The sequence below is a fragment of the Lytechinus pictus genome, chromosome 3, assembly GCF_037042905.1.
Source record: "Lytechinus pictus isolate F3 Inbred chromosome 3, Lp3.0, whole genome shotgun sequence".
In the NCBI taxonomy this organism is placed as follows: Eukaryota; Metazoa; Echinodermata; class Echinoidea; order Temnopleuroida; family Toxopneustidae; genus Lytechinus; species Lytechinus pictus.
Genome location: NC_087247.1, coordinates 73118313 through 73143245, shown reverse-complemented (window position 1 = coordinate 73143245; position 24933 = coordinate 73118313). Strand labels below are relative to the sequence as shown.

The window sequence follows — 24933 nt, the reverse complement described above, 5'->3', positions numbered from 1 at the left end:
ATGTAAACTTGTATTGCTTATCCATACATTACAAAAATCAATGTTACTTAGAGTGAGGCGAAGGACATTTGTATAATTGATACTGCAATAATTGCTATTAAATGTTAATACCTTGTTTTTTTTCAATTATTTATCATGGAGTATAAACACTGCACAAAGGGCATATAAAGAAGATAACAGCAACATAGAATAAATAGATATATGCTCCCATCGCAAATTTAAAAAGCCTCTTGAGCAAGGAAATAAAAGTGAATACACGCAAAAGGTGATAGTTTTGATAAATTATTTGAATTTGGACACTTTAGCCAACAATAAATGGAAAAGCGAAACAAATTTCACTGTAGCTTTCAGCCATTCCCAACATTTACACAAAATGAATACAATATTTTTTTTCTTTTTGTGCATTTTTAATCCTAAATAGACTGGGCTATTTAGAAGCCTAAGAAGATGGGGGGGGGGCTGATTCAGCCATCCTTTATGATCTCTGCCGTCGATCGTGTGATCGCGACGAAAATTGACACACGCGTTACCCATTGCATAATCTACAAGTCTATACAATCAATTCTTCGAAAAATCTCATTGCTAATTAATCATGCTAACTTATGCGTAAAATCAAAAGTTTGCTCTCATTAACTAAATAATGCCCCTAAAATACTTATTTTTGGTTCTCAGACTCTTGATAGGAATCTGATCAAATGTACTCTTAAAAAATTTCAACGTCACATTTATTTTCTAATGTATTTTATTGTTATTCTAAATTTCTTATGTATTTCCTTGTTTTTTTTCAACATTTTGTTTTTTCAATGGAAATTATCGGGGACTTTATTTTGACCATGAACAAGATGAAATTAATTGATTTTAATCAGTAAAAGGAAAAATAATGATACATTTATGAAATTTTGGCTAAAAACACTATTTGCATTGGATTTTGTACACAAATTCATGTTTTTGAGCAATTTGGGGTCTGCATGCACTTACAAAATGTTGCGTAATTTCGGAACCGTGTACTCGGGTACGCAATTTTGGTCTCAAAAGTTGCGCCGGATTTATCGTGAAAAAAGTTGAGAGGGGGCTGAATCAGCCCCCCCAGTCTTCTTAGGGTTAACTATATAAGCCAATGATAAATAATGATGCAAACACATACAAAATAAAGCAATGAAATTATTTCAGCCAATTACCAGTCGAAAGTACAAAAGTATTCAATATGTACTCTGCTCAGTGGGTTTACAGTGAATGTAAGAACAAATAAATACAATGTCAAATCCATTACCCACTTCTACTCATATTGAGGCATACATGTATATAGCCTCAAAATGTCCTTTGAACTTAAGGGAATGGTCCAGGCTGGAGATATTTATATCTTGATAAATAGAGTAAAATTCACAGAGCAAAAATGCTGAAAATTTGTTCAAATTGGATAACAAATAATGAAGTTATTGAATTTTAAAGATTTGCATTATTCCCGTGAAACAGTTCTAGGCATGTCTTCATGAATATTTATTAGGTGGGTTGATGTCATATCCCCACTTGTTCTTTTGTATTTTATTACATGAAATTAAGTTTATTCAAATTTTTATACCAAAAACTAAAACAATTGGATTGACAACTGATTAAGTGCATTATTTATTACCTAATTGCAGCAACTTATTTCATCATAATGGAGACACATCAATTACATATATATGATAAAATGAAATAAATTATGATTTCCTGTAATATCATAAGGAAAGTGAGGATATGACATCATCAGCCCACCTAATGAATATTCATGACGATGTGCATATAACTGTTTTCACAAAATATTGATAAATTTAAAATTCAATAACTTCGTTATTTATTATCCGATTTTGATGAAATTTTCAGCATATTTCTTTGTGAATTTTACTCTATTTAGATATAAATACTTTCAGCCCGGACCATCCCTTTAACACAGAGATCTGTATTGTATAAAATGCAGTTATTAGCTCACTTCATCATGGAGATTTCATAATAATAATGATAAAAATATGTGAAGTTTACATAGATTTGTTTCTGAATGCTGCATAATATCATGAACATTTTTACTATATTATATCACACTCACTAATCAGAAATGTCTATGGTAACATTTCATGAATCCCATGAACACAATGCTTAAAGCATACACACAAAGGGTCATATTAATCTAAGCAACCCTGAGGGGAAATGGTCACAAAAATAAACTCCCTCACAATAAAATGAAATAAAAACATGGATCATTGTCATCATAATCATCAGCTGTCCATCTGTAAGAAATCGAACCCTTTTATCTTTGTTGGTCTGAGTATCTCTGCTAGATATCTTCTTTCTATTTCAGCAGTGTGGAGCCATTTCAATATAAGTTGTGCACTTGGAGATGTCACAGACATCATAGAGACTACACTTAAAGGGATGTTCCAGGCTGAAAGTATTTATAGCTTGATAAATAGAGTAGAATTCACTGAGCAAAATGCCGAAAAAATTTCATCAAAATCGGATAACAAATAACAAAGTTATTGAATTTTAAATTTTAGCAATATTTTGTGAAAACAGTCGTCATGAATATTCATTAGGTGGACTGATAATGTCACATCCCCACTTGTTCTTTTGTATTTTATTATATGAAATTAGGTTTATTCAAATTTTTTCCTCCAAGAACTAGAAAAATTGGATTGACAACTGATTTAGTGCATTAGATATTTATTGCTGCAACTTATTTCATTATAAGGGAGACATATTATTCACACAGGATTGTGATAAAAAACGTTTTTTATAAAAAACAAACAAATAAAACGTTTTTTATTGTTTTTAAACGTTTTATATCGTTTTAAAATGTTTTTTTTCCCGACAAGTGATGCAACTTTCTGTAAATCAATTAAACCATACCCTTAATACAGTATGATTTAAGCTCTTGATGTTTGAAATACTTTTTTGGAGTAAGTAAAGAGATGACTACAATTTTTTGTACTGAATTTCTAACAGAAAAGTTCATATTTCCCCAAAAATTAATCATGGAAATGGAATGCCAAAAAGACCCCACAAAAGTTGACATTTTGTAAGTTTATTACTCGTACATGTACACATACAAGTAGTCCCGGGGTATTTTGAGTCTTGTCAATCTAGGGGGAGGGGGCAGAAGAATTTGCACAATGGAAGAAAATGACATGGGGTTTCGAAGCTTACCTGTAATTTAATTAAATCAATACGCTTTATTTTATTTGAATCAATTATGCCAATTTTAGTGCATGAATGAAATACATATTTGGGTTTAAATCTGTAAATAAAGCCCCTGAACTGTTTTTTTTTATTAAGGAATTCTGATCAAATGCATATTAGAATCAGTATTGTTTTTGTTTGTTTTAACTGTTTTTTAAAATACTTATATTTTTTTACTTTTTTGTTTTTTTTAATGGAAATTTTCCAATATCAAAAATACAAATAATGATACAGATACAAATTTTGGCGTGAATTTGCATTTGCTTTATACATGAAATCATGTTTTTGAGCAATTCGGGGTGTGACATGCACTTGTTATGTAATATCATAACCGAATACCCATGCATGCATCCCAAAAGTAGTCTTGAATGATATGGCATGGCCCTGTCATGTTTATGGATTTATCATATAAAGTTTTGAGGGGGCCATTAAGGTCCCCTGGGATTACAATGTTAGGATTAAAGGTTAAGTCCACCCAAGAAAAATGTTGATTGAATCAATATAGAAAAATCAAACAATCATAATGCTGAAAATTTTATTGAAATCGAATTTAAAGTTTTGCTTATTTTTCTATAACAATTGTATGCACAACTCAGTGATATGCAAATGAGAGTGTCGATGATGTCCCTCACTCACTATTTTGTTTTTTTATTTTTTTTTATTAAAAAATACAATAGTTAAATTTTTTACAGATTTGAAAATAATGACCAACTTTATTTCACATGACAATGAGAAAATAATGAAATACAAAGAAATAGTGAGTGAGTGATGTCATCAGTCCCCTTATCTGCATACTGACCAGGATGTGCATATTGACCGTTTTGCGAAATTAAGCGAAACTTTAAATATCATAAGTTTCTTATTTTAAGTCCGATTTTGATGAAATTTTCCTGGCTGGATTTTTCTCTTTTTACTCAATCTAACTTTTCTTGGGGTGGACTTGTCCTTTAAGTTTTGCTCACTGATTATCTTATACTTTATAGTACTTTTCTTCATCAATACTAAGCGCAAAGTTTTACCGGCTTTCGTGTGTACCTCAGTACGATGTCGGTTTTACAGTCTATATTATTATGCTTGTGCAACGCTTTCATTTCATTCAAGTACTACAATCACATGTATTTGAGCTTATTTTAAATAGTGTTTCTTTCCCTGTCCAAACAAATTAGCACAACACTCAGATATGTTTGTTAAAATGTGAAAATTCTTAATATGGATTGATGTGCACAATTGAACAGGGAGGAAAGGAACATGACAAAGCGATAGAGAAAGGGAGAATAATGAGGGGGAGAAAAAGAGTGGTGTTGAGAAAGTTTTTTAGTAAGTTGGAAGAAAATAATACACCACTTAAGAAATAAAAGTATTTAAAAAAATAATCATCTAAAATCACACCCATCCAAATTTACAACACACAAGTCTATGAGGTGTTTTAAAACACGTTTTTTTGGTTTAAAAAACGGGTGTTTTAAAACGCGTTTTAAAACATGTTTTAAAACATGTCGTTTAAAACGTGCCAACCCTGTATGAAATAATGAAAAAAATATGATTTTATGTTAATAACATAAGAAAACGGAAAGTGGAGATATGACATCATCAGCCCACCTAATGAATATTCATGACGACTGTTTTCACAAAATATTGCAAAACTTTAAACTGCAATAACTTTATCATTTGTTATCCGATTTCGATGAAATTTTCGGCATTTTGCTCAGTGAATTCTACTCTATGTATTTAGATATAAATATTTTCAGCCCGGACCATCCTTTAAGTACAAGTATTAACAATAAGTCCAAGATTTTTACTTCTCACAGATAAAATACGTACAAAATACATATATGTATTTATAGCTGTGATTGAGGCTTTGGGAAAGAATTTAAATTTTGATAGAACGAGAAGATGCACGGATGCCTTCAGCCTGGAGACGGTTTAAGATTGGTTTGTAAATATCCTTTGATAATGGTAGAACTACACCCTTCTGTTGAATCTCACCTGGGTGGGACAAAGATAGACCATCAAATATCAAAGATTAATATTCATGTAGGTTTAAAGCTGCTATTTCTTTTTTTATTGACTTTCTCTTATCAGAAATGACCATTATGTATCCGTTGTAACTTTTGGCATTGTTAACTAAGGGTTTAAAAGTATTTTGATGGTGGTTAAAATTATAATCAGAATAAAATAAATATTAATCGACATTCACACAGGAAGCAGATATCAAAGGACTTGGATACTGCCGTGTAAGATATTGTGACTGATCTAATCCAAACATCTTAATTTGATATTTATTTCAGCTCTAACATACAAGATTATAATAAAGTAGAAATAAACTGATTGACAACTGAATCAATTGGGCTAGTCCATAAAGTAATCATCCTTTGTTTGTATGCTGACCATCGTTTTTAGAACCTCACTTTCACCACTCAAACCATGATATTTAGATAACACTTCACCTTTTCATATGAAGCACAAAGTGGAGACAAATAATTATAGGAGGGTCAGATATTATCTTTATAGAACAGAAGAGAGTTGTAATATACCTTCTAGGACCATCTTAGTTGCAATGGCTACTGGGTATCCTACAGTTATAGCCATAGCTGACAGACCATAGGGATCTCCGTAGACGGTTAATCCTACCTCCTCATGGGTCTGACTACCATCTGACCAATCCACACCAATAACATTACGCATGATCACAAGATCACGTTCTCCTTCACCTGGAATGGGAAGAAAAAATGAGATCGAGTAATAGGAGAAGAATTAATAATAATATGAACATTTGTAATGCGCCGGTATCCATCATAAAAAGATGCTCATGGCGCAATAAAGAAAAGAAAAGGAAAAAGAAAGGAAGATAGAAACCTACTAAAAAGAGGGGGGAATAACAATTACCTAAAAGCTTGTGTGAATAACCAGGTTTTCAGAGAACTATTGAAAGTGGTGAGACAAGAAACATTGCAGATTTCTTTTGGAAGTTTATTCCATAGGAATGGCCCAGCATGTTGAAATGATCGATCCCCCCATGAATTATGAGATTGTGGTGCAGCAAGTAAGGATGAACTAGAAGACCTAAGGTTGCGAGAGGGATTGTATGGAGTAATCAAGGAAGAGTTGTATTGTGGTGCAGTTCCGTGTATTGAATGGAAAACAAGTAGGAGCATTTTAAAAGTTATGCGCTGTACAACAGGTAACCAGTGAAGAGATTTGAGTAGAGGGGTTGTGTGATTCCTCTTGGGGGACATGGTGACGATACGGGCAGCATTATGTTGGAGTTTCCTAAGGCGATCTGAGATTGTAAAACGTTATATACTAAAGCATTGCAAAAATCAAGACGGGAGGTAATAAGTGCATGTATAATCTTCTCTGTACAAGACTTAGTGAGATACATGTACTTCCTGATGAACCCTAAATTCCGTAATAATGATACTGTACTGATTGACATGTACTAGAGACCTGGGTAGACATGGACATATTAACATCAAACATAACCCCAAGATTTCTGCACTTATCTGAAACGCTAATTACAGAACATCCTATTTTTATGGAGCAAACATTAGACTTAAATAACTGAGCCCTAGAACCAAGCAACATGAAATCAGACTTAGCATTATTTACTTTAAGAGAGTGTGAGCACATCCAATCTATTACATCGTTAATACATTCTTCATGCTTTTTGATAGCCAGTTTAAAATTCTGACAAAATTTTAGTGAACTTTCTAAAAGTCTGCATTGCACAGGATAATGATGTACTAATGTAAGAACTCACTTGCTACAAATGCAACCTTGACTATTCAAGAATTAATGATAATATAACTTTATAAAACAATTCTGGATGTTTAATGATAAGAGACCTTTAACCCTAATCCAGCAGGGGGAGGGGGGTTGAATCAAACCCCCCCCCCTCGACATTTTCTGCGACCATTCCACTTCGCGAAATTTGTTGACCATGCCACTCGCTGACTTTTTACTTTGAAGTCTTGCGCATCTTCTGAGACCAAATTTACAATGCTCGGGTATGCGATTCAATAATTACGCAACATTACATAAGTGCATGTCAGACCCAAAACGTGATTTTGTGTAAAAGTCAATGTAATAATAATAGGCATTTATATTGCTCTATCTAGAAATAATCCACTCCGAGGTGAATTGTTATTACCCCAGCTTTAGTTTGAGCTGCCTTTCAGCGCTCAGTGCATTCAAGGAATTAATCCTGCCAGGTACCCATTCACCTCACCTGGGTTGAGTGCAGCACAATGTGGATAAATTTCTTGCTGAAGGAAATTGCGCCATGGCTGGGATTTGAACCTACGACCCTGTTTCAAAGTCAGAAGACTAATCCACTGGCCCACAACGCTCCACACTGCTCAATGTAAATTGAGTTTTCTCACCTTTTTCATAAAGATATGATTTTTACTTTTATCAACTGAAATTAATTGATTTTAGTATAATTATGCTTAAAAAAGGTTATGCTAGAAATTTGGTGAAAAAAAAAGGAAAAACAAAAGGCCAAAAACAAAGAAATACATAAGAAATTCATAAAACAATGAAATACACAAGAAATTCATTTTCAAACCAGGATTTTTTCATGTGTAATTGTTGGCAATGGTAAAAAGAATATTTACACCAAATATTAGAATTCTATGAGCTTTTTATAGTAAATTAGAGCCAAAAGTATGATTTACCCATAAATTAGCGTAATTAATTCATATTTAAAAAAATCTGATCATCATGCCAATTTTCATGACATTTGTGTGATCGATGGTGTGACATTCCCCCCCCCCCCCTGGCCATAGAACACCCAAAAAAGCCCGGCCTGGTTAGGGTTAAAATTATGTTGTTTAATTTGTCACCAAGAACCTTTTAATTCACCAGCTTAAGGTTTTTTTTATCTCTCTGATAGGAGATGTAGACTTGTTCCAGAATAGCAAAAGTAGGAGACCAATGAGTTTTAGCTATTCATTTGAAAAAATGCTCTAGAAGAAAAACATATTATTATCCAAAGTAATTTGCGGATTTAATAGAATAACCAATTCAAAGTTTAGAGAAGAAACATACCTTCGTCAGAAATTATAAAATTGCATACCAGGTTATGGGGGTGGTCATTCATTAACGGTACACCCAAAGATCAGCACTTTTCAGTCAACTAGAATCAAGGTATGACATCTTAACAGTGCAAACAACTTTGATGAAATCACTTGAATGTGTTTGTTTTCACTCATTCATGTGATTATTTATCAAGAATAAGTGAGTGTTTAATTACCGTATGAAAGCTTCTGAGCCAAATGATGGGATAGGGTCATCAGAGGAGAACCTTGTTTTGTTACAACAGTATCTGATAGAAGTCCCAAACTGTTGAAAAAAATATAACAATGGTACTAACAGATCATCACTACTTCTCTTATTACTTCTGAGATTACAATTTCTCATAAGAATATTTCAAAACAACTAAACATTTTTAAAATTGGCATTAATTTGAATGAGTAATTTTGTTTTTAGAGAAGCGAATCAATCAAATATTATCCTTCACATTATCCAAATCTCACATCATATCACTTCATAAAATTATTCAATGTACACTGGAAGACCACTGTAAAATAAAATATAAAAACCTATGTCACAAGAATATGAAATAAACTTCCTAAAACTATACAGCTATGACATGCTGTTTACTATCTAAAATCTAATATTTTTTTCAATATTTAAGTAGAAACAAACAATTCCCCTTGTTAGAAGACTAATATTCTTTTTTTTATAAGCAACGTAATCAAGGATAACCATCTGCACTGCTAAACCTAAATCAGGTGTCAAAATGGACCCAATTATATAAAAAGTGGAACGCCTCTGGCAGTCTCGCCTGCATTACGCAATTCGATATAGCAGCAGTGCTTCCATTGAAAACAGCTAATGAATAATTATTCACAGAAGAAAACACTAATATGATAATAAAATACTATGTCCATTGACCCAAAATGACATTTGACCATGATCATGTGACCTAAGACATGTGCAAAACAATCATTCATACTTGATTACCCTTCTCTCGATGTTTCATGAGCTAGATCCATAAACTTCCTAAGTTATGATGCCAATTCAACACATACTCCCAACATGGCCAGAGTTCATTGACCTTTAAATGACCTTTGATCTTGGCCATGTTCCTGGAACGCACACAGGGTATTCAGGGATACATTGCTGCTCTTATGTCAAAGTTTCATGAACTACATGTAGATCCATAGACTTAAAATTAAGATGACAATCCGACAAATACCCCCAATATTACCAAAGTTTGTTGACCCTAGATAACCTTTGACCTTAGTCATGTGACCTGACACTAGTGCTCACAGGATATTCAAGGATACTTGATTGCTCTTATGTCCACGTTTCATGAACTAGATCCATAAAATTATGACAATTCCTCCTATACCCCTAATATGGCCAAAGTTCGTTGACCCTAAGTGACCTTTGATCTTGGTCATGTGACCTGAAACTCACACATGATATTCAGGGATACATGGTTGCTCTTGACCCTAAATGACCTTTGACCTCAGTCATGTGACCTGAAACTCAGGCAGGATGTTCAGTAATACTTGATTACCCTTATGTTCAAGTTTCATGAACTAGGCCAATATACTCTCTAAGTTATGATGACATTTCAAAAACTTAACCTTGGTTAAGATTTCAATGTTGACGACGCCGCCGTCGGAAAAGCGACGCCTATAGTCTCGCTCTGCTATGCAGGCGAGACAAAAAGAATGAAAACTTTGTATGAATTGTTTTAAGATGGAACATACTCTCTGATTGCTTGCAGTCTCTGTTCATCCTTTCCTACTGCTTCATATGCCATATTGTTAGCTTCCTCCTCTGTGAACTCTTTGCTCATACTAGCTCCCATGGTTACACATAACAGCTCTCTCTGCAAACAAATCACATAGTGTACTCTCAAGATAAACACATCAAAACTGAGTCCCCTTAAAAAACATCATCAAATGTTTGAGTGTAACAAATCATTCAAATTAAACCAAGTATGGGATATATCTAGGGCTGTTAGAAAGCAAATTCTTAAAAATTAGTGTATTTTGTGACTTAATGGCTGAATAAGCACAAGATGAACAAAAAATAACACTTGTTAAAAAATTGCAAAATCTGTGCTGTATTGACTTGTTTTGTGAAAATGACAGAAATGCATCCACATCACCGAGGATAACAACAGTTACAAAATTGTGGTAAAATAAAATTGAAATGTAGACCTGTGTTACCAATATTGTCTTTAATTTGTGCTTCTTAACCCTTAAAATGAGAATTTCTGTAATTAAAAAAAAAACATAACACATTTGAAGTTTTTGAAAAAGCATAATTTTTTTTCATATTGTGCTCATTCCGCCATTAAGCTACAGATGTCGCTAAGTTTCGAAAAAGCGCTTCCTAACAACACTAGCTATATATCCATGCTTGGTTTAAACTTGAATAATTTGTTATATTTGGGGTTCTTTAAGGAAAACTTAATTTTAATGTTGTGTTTATAATTTCAACATAGATCCAAAATTATCATCATCTACGAATGTAATGTACAAGTAATGTATTTTTAAATTAATATACCCGGTACTGCATTTTCAAACAATGTTTTATTTCAATTCATCCCTGAGGATAACAACAATTTACTTATAAAGCTTAACATATATATCAGCAACATGGGCCGATATTCTCGAATAATTCATTTTCCTCCTAACATCATTGTAAGTGTTAACAAAGTTTGAAGGTGCCTTTGTGATTGATTGAAGTGCATAAAATTGCTGCCATGGACCAGCTGGAACAATCGCCATAGGACCAGCATGTAAGTGTTCATTTATTGGTGCACCTTATTTCTATTTAGTATGACAGTAAGATCATATACCTTTCAGAATATCGGCTTTGGTCACCAGATTCAATCAGAATTTTGAACACATAAAATATACACATTCTCCACACCCTGGGAAGTGAAAATCCTTGCAAGTCTTTGGACAAGGTATATTGACTTGTGCATCCTAATATAGACATATTAAACATCTGGGTGGAGCATGGAAAAGTAGAAGATTGACATCTTGCCAAAGGACATAAGTACTGCAATGAGTTTTGAATCCTTGACCTCATGGTCCAGAGATTTATTTACTATTCCACAGCACTCATGGAAAATGTGAAGATGGACAAGGGATAGATGGCTACTTACCCATGTGATTTCAGGGGCATCTTCATCTAGAGCAGGATGTGGGTTCTCATCTGCTATACCAAGCATTCTCAAGCCAGTAACAATTTTACAAAAGCCCTGAACAAACAAGAGTAATAAACAGAGTATGCCTCAGTCACATCTATCAATTGGGAAGCTCTACACACTCAAAGTAATTACAATATAGTGCATCTTTTTTCAAGTGTTTTTTCTTCTTCAAAATGCATGGGCGATATCAATTACTCTATATGCATTCATATAATTCCAGTACCTACTGATTACACTTAATATAATTAGCCAAGTTTTAAAGCATTTAAAAACTTATCAATGTACATTTGCATGGACCTAACTATGTTCATATTGTTGGGGCGTGGAAGGAAAACCTGGATTGAACCCGAACCGGAAGGTTTAGCAAAATTTGACTAAGAAATCAAACAAAGATGTCATGATTGGGGCTGAAATTCATGGTAAGGATCAATTAAGTTAGATTATCTGGGAGTAAATATGAGCTCAATTAACGCATGGAGGTAAATACTTACGGTATCTTGCTGTTTATTTGGTATTTTTCCAAGACTTATCACAGCTTCCAATCTCTGTTGTTTTAGCTCTTAACCCGGCGGAAATCCCCCCAACTCGCCGGGTTCCAAGTTCAAGCCCAGCCTGGCTCCCAGCATTGTATATTCCTCTCAAGTCCTCTCAGAATAATTATAGTGCTGGCGCTGGAATGATAATTGCCTAACCCTGAGTATCTTGAGTTCCTACCTTGTATCTAAGGGTGCCCCTGATGATATTATCTGCTGTAGGGATTCCATAGAGGAAGACATATTGCATTGCATCACGATTGCAGTAACCTTCAAGGTTGAACCCTGGTAAGAAGTTAAAGCTGTTGACATTAGCAGCATCCATATGCATTCCAGGAGGAAGGTAGATCTCTTGCTGATCCTTCAAGTATTTGGCATCTCTGGTCATCGCCAACAGAGCAGTCGCAGGACTCCAACTAAAGATGATGATAAGGGCAAACATCTTGCAGGTAAAAAACTACACAGCTCTCTAAAGACGTATTGTTAAAACAATAAGGATTTTTTGTCCATAAAGATGTCAATCTTTGATCATAATGGAAGGACATTAAAGCAATTCGCTACTCTCACCATTCCTACAACTGGCTACTCAAATAGAAGGCAAAAGTGGTTATTATCAATCAGACGTTTATTGCTGTTGACAAACAAAGATAAAGAGTAACTTTTTAATAAAACAAGTGGAATGCCTCTGGCCGTCTCACCTGCATCACGCGATTCAATATAGCAGCAGTGCTGATTTTGAAAACTACTATAACTCGCACAAGATGTTCAGTGATACTTGGTTACTCTTATTTCCACGTTTTATGAACTAGACCAATACACTTATAGAGATATGATGGCAATTCAACAAATACCCCCAACGTGGCCAAAGTTCTTTGACCTTACATGACCTTTGACCTTGATCATGTGACCTGAAACTTGCACAGGATGTTCAGTGATACTTGATTACTATTATGTCCAAGTTTTATGAACTAGACCAACACACTTTCAAATTTATGGCTGTAATTCAACAAATACCCCAATTTGGCCAAAGTTCATTGACCCTAAATGACCTTTGACCTTGATCATGTGACCTGAAACTTGCACAGGATGTTCAGTAATACTTGATTACTATTATGTCCAAGTTTCATGAATCAGATCCATAAACTTTCAAAGTTATGATGGTAATTCAACAGATACCCCCAATTCGGCCAAAGTTCATTGACCCTAAATGACCTTTGACCTTGGTCATGTGATGTGAAACTCATGCAGGATATTCAGTGATACTTGATTAACCTTATGTATAAGTTTCATGAACTAGGTCCATATATTTTCTAAGTTATGATGACATTTCAAAAACTTAACCTTAGGTTAAGATTTTGATGTTGATTCCCCCAACATGGTCTAAGTTCATTGACCCTAAATGACCTTTGACCTTGGTCATGTGACATGAAACTCAGGCAGGATGTTCAGTAATACTTGATTAACCTTATGGCCAAGTTTCATGAACTAGGTCCATATACTTTCTAAGTTATGCTGTCATTTCAAAAACTTAACCTCAGGTTAAGATTTGGTGTTGACGCCGCCGCCGCCGGAAAAGCGGCGCCTATAGTCTCACTCTGCTATGCAGGTGAGACAAAAATTGAAAGGAATGGCCTACTGTATATAATCAATCTTAGTCATTATTACATACACCCATCTTAATAATTGTTGTAATTGAGTAAAATCAAATTCAAACTTTACTGGTTGCAAGATAGCTCCGGGTATTTATTAAATATGCCTGAGTCATTACATTTATTTTTTAGAAACGATTAAACGCAATTAATAAATGGCCATTTACGGTTAACCAACAGGGGTAAAAAAAATAATAAAAAAAACCTTCACCGAAAGTTGCTAAAATTTCATATTTGCATCTTAAAATTAATGAAATGGCCATCTACTTTCGATATTTCCTTTAAATTGTTTTGATTTACTTGGAAAATATCAAGAAAATGAAGAATATTCACCTCTTTCTTGACTTTGAAAAATTGTTTTATGATGTTACACTCGGTTAATATTGTAGTCCCACATCATTACGAAAATACACCGTTTGGGGTTTCACCGCTGTTGGGGTCGCAAACTGCGGTAATAGACCCCATTTTTCGTTTGAAACTCTCATTTCTCATTTGAACATTTCCAAGCCCCGATAAACCCATCTTGGCCAGGTAATCCCAGTTGTCTCAATTTCACCTCCACTGGCCAGTAAAGCCAAGGACGAAATGATAAACAACAGCTGTGCTATTACGTAAGACTTCTCTGCCTGAAGAAGGAACTTCGGAATTAAATTATTGTCTTCGATATTTAATCACGTTTTCAAAGGCATATTGTATTCAGACATCCAATATTAGTCCTTTTTCAATTTCGAACGAAGAAAATCGACCTCGAAATAAGGAAAATAAGCGAATAAAAATTAGGTTATGCTTTGCATGCAGGGACTGCCCTTAAAGCGCTGCGCACACGATGCATTCACCGCGTGTATACACAGAACTCCATAGCAGGCTCTTAGACACGTTGCAATCCATCGTGTGTGACCCCCTGCTGTGCTGGGCTGTCGCGTTATCTTCAGACCGAGGTCAAGAAACAGGTGTTTTGATACTTAAATTTCTTGCTTGGGGGCAGTTCGGGATTATAGTGGTTGGAGAAGAGAATTGGTGAAAACGATCTGGGGTATAGCCTTCTCAAACGGAGGTATTTCGTCATGTGTAGACTTTCATGGCGTTGAAACAGTAACTGATATCGTTTGATAGTTTTGATCATTTTTTAAAGTTTTACACTCCATCAACACCATGGAAGTCCACAAGTGGGACTAAATTACTTACCAAGTGTAACATCAAAAACAAGTGGAACGTCTCTGGCAGTCTTGCACGCAATTCGATATAGCAAACACTAATGTGATAAAATATCATGTCCATTGAATCAAAATGACCTTTTACCATGATCATGTGACCTAAGACATGTGCAAAACAACCATTCATACTTGATTACCCTTATGTTGATGTTAGATGCTAGATCGATAAACTTTGTTATGATGCCAGTTCATTGACCTTTAAATGACCTTTGACCTTGGCCATGTTCCTGAAACACGCACAGGGTATTCAGGGATACATTGCTGCTCTTATGTCCAAGTTTCATGAACTAGATCCATTAACTTTAAAGTTATGAAGACAATTCCACAAATACCCCCAACATTTCCAAAGTTTGTTGACTCTAAATGACCTTTGACCTTGGTCATGTGACCTGAAACTCATACAGGATGTTCAAGGATATTTGATTGCTCTTATGTCCCAGTTTCATGGACTAGATCCATAAAGTTTTAAAGTTATGATGACAATTCCTCAAATAACCCCAACATGGCCAATGTTCATTGACCCTAAGTGACCTTTAACCTTAATCATGTGATCTGAAACTCAGGCAGGATCTTCAATGACACAATATTACCCTTATGTATAAGTTTTATGAACTAGGTCCATATATTTTCGAAGTTATGACAACATTTCAAAAACTTAACCTTGGTTAAGATTTCGATATTGATCCCCCCAACATGGTCTAAGTTCATTGATCCTAAATGACCTTTGACCTTGGTAATATGACCTGAAACTCAGGCATGATGTTCAATAATACATGATTACTCTTATGTATAAGTTTCATGAACTAGATCAATATACTTTTTAAGTTATGATGACATTTCAAAAACTTAACCTTGGTTAAGATTTCAATGTTGACGACGCTGCCGCCGCCGTCGGAAAAGTGGCGCCTATAGTCTCGCTCTGCTATGCAGGCGAGACAAAAACAATTTTTCAAAGTCAAGGAAGAAGTGAATATTCTTCATTTTTTCTGTAATTTCCAACTAAATCAAGACAATTTCAAGGAAATATGGAAAACAGATAGCCATTACGTGAATATAAAGATATAAAATGTGAAACTTTTTGGGAAGGTTTTTTTTCCCCCTAGGCCATAGATCTATACAGTTTAGCGGATGTCAGAATAGGTAAACGTTTGTTTTTAACAGTTGTTTGAATGGCGTTTAAACGTTTTGACTACGCCTATTATCAAACAAGGCAAAAGACCTCACTTTGTACATTATTCATTTTCATACATATATTCTGAGCGAAGTTGGCTCAGTCGGTAAAGCGTCTGCCCGTCGAACCAAAGATCGTGGGTTCGAGTCCACCCAGGGCAGACGACTGAAGCCAGTGCGTTGTGTGTAAACGTCTCTCCCCTGTTTCATAGATGCAGGCTATGTTACAGTGGAAAACACTCCATCCCTCCGATAGGACGTTAAATGGAGGCCCCGTGTAGAGGAGAATCACCACCTTTGCATGTTAAGAACCCACTGAACTATTCAAAGAGTAGGGGGAAACCCTGGTGTAGTGGTCCACCTGCATTCCCCAATCAGTTTTATCGGGAGAGACCTGCGGGTCACAGTTCTGTTTGCGCGCCCTTCTAGGCGACCCAGATTGGCTGGCTCCTCCAATGCGCCTTTGAATGTCTTTGACAGATATATGGCGCTATACAAATGCTGTGCATCATCATTTATCTCTTTTTTTTGTTCAAATCTTTTTCTCCTTCCTTATCTTCTAAGTGCAATAATGGTTATGATAGATGAAGCAAAGATTAGCAGGAAGATTGTTTCTAATATTAAAAGTAACTTAGCTTACCTGAACTTGTACTTGAGAGGATTAGCTGAAAACTCTGGAGCTGGTAGACCACCACACCATGACTCAAACAATTTCACCTGTAAAAAAAGGTTTCACAGTAAAACTAAACAAAACATTTGTATTTATGTCAGTGGATTAGAAATCTAGCTCTTTAGTGGACACCTGAAGGGGGGGGGGGAAGAATGGATGATCCAACCTAAGTTAGCAGAGAACAGCAGAGGACAAATAAAGCACAATGGTTATCATCAATTCTATCACAAACTGATTCAAGATACTAGGACCAACAGTACTAATAATCATTAATTCTACTATTACATTCTAAAAGAGGTATAATTTAATTCTAAATATATTTTGATACATATGACTACATTACTCATGAAATAAAAGGAAATGTCTTCAGTAAACTAAATGACCTGAATCAAACAGAAAATTCATTGATACATGTGTCAATTCAAAACTGAATGTGAATATTTTCTCTTGAATGTACAAAATTCATAGTACTTAAGTTAAATAAATTATAAGTGATATGAATTAGCTGAACAAATCATTAAAACTGTTTCAATTAATGTGTTTGGCAAATATAATAGAGACTAATGTAATTACCTTTCCCCCTTGTTGCTTGACGTTCTCAAAGCTTTCCATAGCTAGCATGTGATCAATTCCAGGATCCAAACCAACTTCTGTCAAAATGGTTATACCTGCATCCACGGCACTGCAACAAATATACAAGTGAATGTGCCACTTTATCCCTAATATTGATTTCTTCCTCTATAAAAGTGTTGATTAATATTCTTGTTCCTCTTTAGTCTCTTTCACATTTAGTAAAATTTTAGACTTTAAGTGTGTTGTTTGCGGATGACACACTGTTGTATCGTATTATTCGCAGTGAGACTGATGTTCCTATCCTCCAAGCTGACATCAACGAAGTCGTAAACTGGTGCAGCACAAATAAAATGCAACTGAATGCTAAAAAGACAAAAGTACTAAGAATTGCACCCCGTAAGAAAAATATTGAAAAGTCAAATTACACAATAAATGGCAAACCAATTGATCAGGTAAATTCTATCAAGTATCTCGGAATAACGCTTAACTCAAATTTGACATGGGATGATCAAGTTGATATTACCATCAAGAAGGCTAACAGAATGCTTGGTATGATTTCTAGGTTAGGCAGGGGTGTGTCTCAACAAGCATTGCTGTGTTTGTATAAATCTCTCGTGTTGCCCATCTTGGAATATGGAATTCCAGCTTGGTATGTATACACAAGAAAGCATGTAGACGCCCTAGAACGAGTTCAGAGGAGGGCAACTCGAGTGATCTTAAAACAGAGGCGTCAAGAAATGCCTTATTCTCAGCGTTTGCAAAACCTTTCATGGGCCACTTTAGAATCGAGAAGGAAATATCTTATGATCTCTTTTGCTGTAAAAACCCTATATGGTATCCTGTTGTGTGAGGCAGTTAAGGATAACTTAGTTATAAGACCAAGGCAGAGTGAACATACAATACTATTTCAACACCTCAGAGCAAGAACCGAACGTCTCCATCAAACGGCAGTGCACAGATTTCCTATTATTTGGGAGAATTTTCCTTCTCACATCAAAGATGAAATTATATCTGGTAATATCATGAAGCTCCTCACGCTTCTTCGTCATGAAATTCTAACTGTTCTTTAGACTAAATTCCTGTACTGAAACAAGCTAACAAGATAAATTTATATATAATGCAACAGTTGCAGTTACATGTATTATACAATTATTGATCATTAAGTGGACTATGACATTCGGTTCTTGCTGTTGGCGTCACTCTGAATTTTAATAATGTACATTTATAAATATGATATTCTGAACATTGTTGACTCATAAATTTCGAAACTGTTTAGATAATTTTTTATGTACATAGTCAAGTCAAATTACTGCATTATTATATCTTTTCTTTTTTTTAATTATTTATATTGCAATGAATCAATTGAAATGATGATTGCTGATTGATCCATGGTACACTTGTTTCCCTCAAATTAATTGTTGCCAGTTTCAGTTTATATGTTTCCTTTTTTATATTCTTAAAGGGGAATCCAACCCAAATAAAAACTTGTTTTTAAAAGGAGAAGAAAAATCAGACAAGTTGATAGGTAGAAGTTTGAACAATATTGGACAAACAACAAGAAAATACCCATGGAGACTTCAATTGGCCGCATATGAGATGTCATATAGTGATGTAAGGCAAGGACTACTCTTCCATGTACTCCAGTGCATATTATGGCTAAAATGTCATTTTCCCCAAAAGTTTTATTTTAAATTATATTTTTCTTTCATGAGGACATAAAACAATATACTACCTGGGTTATATTTAGATTACTGCCCCAGGGGAATGGGTACTTAGGAGAAAACCACAAATCCCTGATAATAAAGTACATGGCCTATGGGAAAGTTGTCCTTGCCCCTTGTCATAATTTACTTACCCAATTGCCAATTTGAAATCTACATAGTATTAGTGATCTCAATTTTAAAACAGCTATAATTTTCTTATTGCTTGTCCGATTACTTTCAAACTTTCACCATTCTCTTTAACTTATTTTTCTCCTTCCCAACACAACATTTAATGGCCAGGGCTGGATTCCCCTTTAACTGACCTGGATTGAGGTGAAGGGGTGTGGGAAGGAAGGCCTGTGGGCCATGGTAATTCAGTTTACCTTTTCCAAACCCAGGCAGCCCCTTCATCTCTATTCCAGGTCCTTTGTACTATGTCACATATGTCCTATTGTTTGTGTGATTTGTATTGTACTATAATTTATGTATTTTTTAATTGCCGAATAAAATAATAATAATAATAAAGTCTCATATTTAAACATAAATGGTAGCCTGATAGTAGCATTCTCAAAAAGAGTCTGGACAGAACCAGATAATATCATCATCCCAAAAAGTGTTTTGACTGCATAGCAGAAGCGAGATGTAGGCACTACTTTTCCAACGGTGGAGGTGTTGACATTGCCAACATCAAATCTTTAGGTTAGGTTTTTGAAATGTCATAATTCTCAGAGTATAAGGACCATTTTCACGAAACTTGGACAAAGGGGTAATTAGGATCACTAACCATCTGGAATAAGATTCAGGTCACTCGATCTCAGTCAGGGGTTATTAAGGAAAAATGAACTTTGACCGTATTATCAACATCAAAAACGTAACCAAGATTCAGATTTTGAATTTTTAAGATAATTTTGAATGTATAAAAGCCTATTCCATAAACTAACACATATGAATTATCAAGTATCAATCAGCAAATAGATGAATGTAATTTCAGGTCAGTAAACTAAGGTCAAAGTTCATTTTGGTCAATAAACTTGTATCAACTTACCCTATCCAGGCCGGGGAAGGGGCCTCGGAGGCCCCACCCTCAACGAGTCGCGCAATATTTTCGCCGCGCGAAATGTTTTGACCGCGCCGCTTGCTGACTTTTTACTTTCAAATCTTGCGCAACTTTTGAGACCAATTTTGCGTCACCCGGGTATGTGGTTCCGAAAATATGCAACATTATGTAAGTGCATGTCAGACAAAAAATTGCTCAAAAACATGACTTTGTGTACAAAGTCAATGCAAATTGTGTTTTCAACCAAAAATCATAAATGTATGATTATTTTTAGTTTTGCTGGTCTAAATGTATTTATTTTATGCTTTTTATGATCTCAGAAGAGTCCCCAACAAATTTCATTGAAAAAACAATGAAAAACAAATACATAAGAAATTGCAAAAAACAATATAATACATAAGAAAATGATTTGATATCGCAATTTTGTTCAAGAACACTTGCTAAGAATACCACAAAGAGTTTCTATACCACAAATTAGAACATTTGGAGCTTTATTTAGGGAGTTAGAGGAAAAAGTATGATTTTGCATACTAATTACGCATAAATTAGCATAATTACTTAATAGCAATTCGCATGAAAAAAATTACTATGCAATTGTGTAGATTATGTCCCAGGCAACCCGCGTGCCAATTTGCGGCACGATCGCGCGGTCGACGGTCGAGATCTCAAGGGGGGGCCTGGGAGGCCCCCCCCCCCTGCCATATGAACTCCCAAATTACCCCGGCCTAGATAGGGTTAAGATTTTTTATTTCAAAACAATTTTGAAATCACAAGTCTTTGTTCTGATGGACTTTGATATAATGTTATCAGATATCCCCAATTACAGAGTAGGTAACTTGGTCAAGGCCAATGTCATTTCAGATCAATTTACTTTAATAAAAATCAATATTCATTCATTATTTGTAAAAATGCTTGTGTGAGAAGATTATTGGATATCACAAATGATATTTAAAGGGGAATCCAACCCAAATAAAAACTTGTTTTTATAAGGAAAATAAAAATCAGACAAGTTGATAGGTGAAAGTTTGAACAATATTGGACAAACAATAAAGTTATGATTTTTTTAAAGTTGTAAATATTGGTAATCACTTTACCCATGGAGACTTCAAATTGGCCGCATATGGGGTGTCATAGTGATGTAAGGCAAGGACTACTCTTCCATATACTCCAATACATATTTTGGCTAAAATGTCATTTTTCCCAAAAGTTTTATTTCAAATTATATATTTCTTTCATGAGGACATAAAAACAATATTCTACCTGGGTTATATTTAGATTACTTCCCCGGGGGAATGGGTACTTAAGAGAAAACCACAAATCCCTGATAATAAAGTACATGGCCAATGAGAAAGTTGTCCTTCCCCTTGTCATAATTTACTTACCCAGTTGCCAATTTGAAATCTACATAGTATTAGTGATATCAATTTTAAAGCAACTATAACTTTTTTATTGCTTGTCCGATTTCTTTCAAACTTTCACCATTCTGTTTAATTTATTTTTCTCCTTCCCAACACAACATTTTATGGCCAAGGCTGGATTCCCCTTTAAAAAATGTTAAACATGCTTCCATGTCAAGCTCAAAAATAATTTAAGGAAACTGAACATTGTTTTTTTTTTAATAAAATAAGTGATTTTATTCCTAATTTTGAATGATTACTCTGAATTTGTTTTCATACTCCATCAAGATTGTAAATAAGGAGTATCAAGTATCAGCCAAGATGTGAATAAAATGTTAGAAAATGGAATCATGGTCAAGATCATTTCAAGTCAGAAACCTGGAAACAATTGATATTTTTTTCATAATTTTAAATGTAAATAAATTGTTATATTCATTGATTTCTTTATTCCTTGAAGTGGAGCATCCACATCATTGCCCCCTGATGGCCTTGGTTTATTGAATTTTGCATTGAAAGGATAAATGAAAAAATAATAATGATAATTTCAGTATCACAGGCAACAGTCTCACTATATTGCATAATGCAGGTGAGACTGCCAGAAGCATTACACTTTGATTTCACAAAGGTAGGTTTACCAGATTTAGATGGTGACAATAAACCTACAATTGAAATAGTTTCTCATGAAATGATATGATAAACCATGATAAACCAACATACAATACGATTTCAGGGTGTTCATGATTGGAATTTGTTACCTTATGTTGTGAAAAATTCTTCAACTTTAACGAGATTCAAATGCTTATGTAAACAATTATTGTTTAAACGTTTGATGTGCACTGAGTAGAGGGCATTCTTTCTCCCTCTCGATCTCTATCTTCCCTATCTCTCCTTTACTTTTTCTCTCCCGCTATCGCTTCCTTTCTTTCTTACTCTTTGACTTTGTTAACTTCTCAATGTTCTGCATATGGGTGTGTGTTGGTATGCTGGTGTGATTGTGTGTGTGTATGAGGCTTGTTTTCTTTTTTTCTTTTCTTTTTATCTTTACACTTTAACAACGTGAGATCTGTTTTGTTTTGTAAATTATTGTACAGGGCCCCATCCTCGCAAGCTATGCTTTTCTTGGGGTCCTTCCGATTTTTATTTATGAATTTTGTATGTATTTATTTTGATTGAGTTTTTAATGGAAAATAAATGAATTGAATTGAATTGATTGCTTGCTGTGACATACTAACCTCTGTTGTAATGCTCTGAGTGTTGGTGATGTGTAGCTAGTTGTAGCCAAGTGACGTTTATGCTCTATACACTTCTTAGCTACCCTTGTGTGAAGATGTAGAGGTAACATGCTATGTGTAACAACAAAAGAAAGGCATTATATTCATTACACATGTGAAATTCACTTTTTAAAAGTAACACTGATAAGGAATGATCTTTGCATGTGAAGTCATTACTATAACCAATCACATCTTTAAAAGTTAGTTTTTTGCTGGATTGGAATACTTTTACTTGATAAGCTCAAAAATATATATTATTGAATTGGTTTTTATATTCCTTAATATGATGATTTAGAAACAGAGGCCATTTCTGTTACACCATGGCAACAAATACAATGTAAGAACTTCTGAAAGCAAGATTGGTGTAAGGATAGGAACAAGGTTTTTTTCTTGCTCCATTGTTCTAATACATACAAGAATTCCAAATACAATTACACTACTTATAGACAAAGAGTACAAGTCATAATTGAAAAGTGAAAGTCTTAAGGAAAAATGAAGATACACATTTAAAATAACTTTTACAATATAGACCTGTACTTACAATCTATGTCTTAGAAAAGTGCAGCAAATCATTGTCGCCAAACATGAGACCAATATCAGACTTGACTGTTCAATTATAAAATCAACCTTTGATATCTCACCTTATAACCAGGTCATGTTCTTTGATGCATTTGCTAAGTAGATCTGGATGCATGTCAACATTGAGATAAATGGCTCCAGTGTTGGGATACCGACTGGCAAGACCTTCAGCAACTTCTTTTTTGTCAGATGCTAAAAGAATATCATATAGAACAATAGAGTTAGTGACTTCAATTATATATCACCCCAGTAGGCCTGCAATTTTTAGTTCACTTTGTTTTAAAAAAATGTTACTCCAAAAGCTGTCACAATTTTCCCTACAGGGAATCTGACAAGCAAAAAAATAAAATTGAGAAATAATAATGACAAAGTTCTCCTTTTAGTCCCCTATTTGTCCAGCCCTGCATTATATCATTGTCACTGTCACCATGGTGCTAAATCAAGCAGGAAGACAATTGAAAAGAAAATAGTGAAAGGGATTTAGAGATAAGTATAACTTACCTACAGTACAAGCTAGACTCTTATCTCTGGTTAGATAATCAATTACTGGAGGTACCATCATACCAGACCCTAATATAAGAACCTTCTTCTCTGCTGTAGCCATATCCACTGGCATCTTCCTATTAGTACATCAATCATACAGCAAAAGAAAAGCAAAACCATAATACATTTGGTGTTGAAATATGCAAAAAATCAATCAACCACTCAATCAATTATTCAAACAAACAATCAATCAAATAATTAATTAAAAAAAAACACTCTTTAATAGCAAACTAACTTGTTGGAAATCACTCAGTTCAATTTAAATTAAAAGATATAGCCACAAAAAACCAATTATTTATATCTTTGGTGAGGAAAGTGGGCAAACAATGATTCTATGAGATTTAAGGACGTTCCACAGTTATGTTTGTGCGCATCATGATCTGCCCATATTTTACACACTGCGCGCTGACGTCACAAAGGATGAACTTGTGATTTAATCAGCTGTAGGTAATGTGAGCTGATTTTTCTCCTTATCCGCATTAACTGCAGATCTGATGTGTTATTTAAAGAAGCTAATAAACTGGAATTATTCCATGGACCATTTTTTTTTTCCTCTACAATTTCGAAATAGTTTCTCTGTAGTGCTGCAAAGTATGATGAAGATGACCCCGAGTATAAATAAATGGAAAAGTGGTTCGGAATTTTTCCTCACATAGATACTGCTTTTGGCGTGTTTTCGGGTGTTTTAAGAAGCAAATTTGCTGTAATAAGAGTGCTGATAGTTTGAAAACAAGCACATGAACCCATATTTTTTTATGTTTGCACCTCTTAGGTATACCTTCCTCTACAAGTTTGGTGAAAATGACATGGGTTTTGAATAAAGTGCAGCATTTCTTTTACTTCTCAAGTTTGTTATTGAAATGTGGATTTTTGAGGTGTATCTTTCAAGAACTAAGAGTGCTGTTAGACTTAAATGAGCAAACAATTGAAAGCAATATAGATAGATTATCCATCTTACGGATACAATTATTAATCATATTGCAAAATTTGATGAAATTTCATGGATTTTGACTGTATGATTTAGGGATTTAAAATTAATGTTGTGATCTTAATGTTGTGGGTGCGTCATGGTCTAGTGGTTCTGACTCTTGCCTTTGAAACAGAGGGTCGGGTGTTCGA

General features: G+C 34.5%; 1 protein-coding gene across 1 annotated transcript in view; it reads right to left on the bottom strand.

The window, feature by feature from the left end:
• Positions 1-4308: 4308 nt before the first annotated feature.
• LOC129256724 (alpha-aminoadipic semialdehyde synthase, mitochondrial-like) overlaps positions 4309-24933 on the bottom strand; it is a 34428-nt gene continuing 13803 nt past the window's right edge. The window contains exons 4-14 of the mRNA XM_054894890.2: positions 23773-23891; positions 23334-23463; positions 22654-22764; positions 17265-17373; positions 16662-16738; positions 12170-12404; positions 11411-11506; positions 9999-10120; positions 8468-8556; positions 5748-5924; positions 4309-5199 (exon numbers count right to left, since the gene is read on the bottom strand). Of these exons, the coding sequence (XP_054750865.2) occupies positions 5084-5199; positions 5748-5924; positions 8468-8556; positions 9999-10120; positions 11411-11506; positions 12170-12404; positions 16662-16738; positions 17265-17373; positions 22654-22764; positions 23334-23463; positions 23773-23891 (1381 nt within the window). The 3' untranslated portion in view covers positions 4309-5083. The remainder of the gene's footprint in view (positions 5200-5747; positions 5925-8467; positions 8557-9998; positions 10121-11410; positions 11507-12169; positions 12405-16661; positions 16739-17264; positions 17374-22653; positions 22765-23333; positions 23464-23772; positions 23892-24933) is intronic.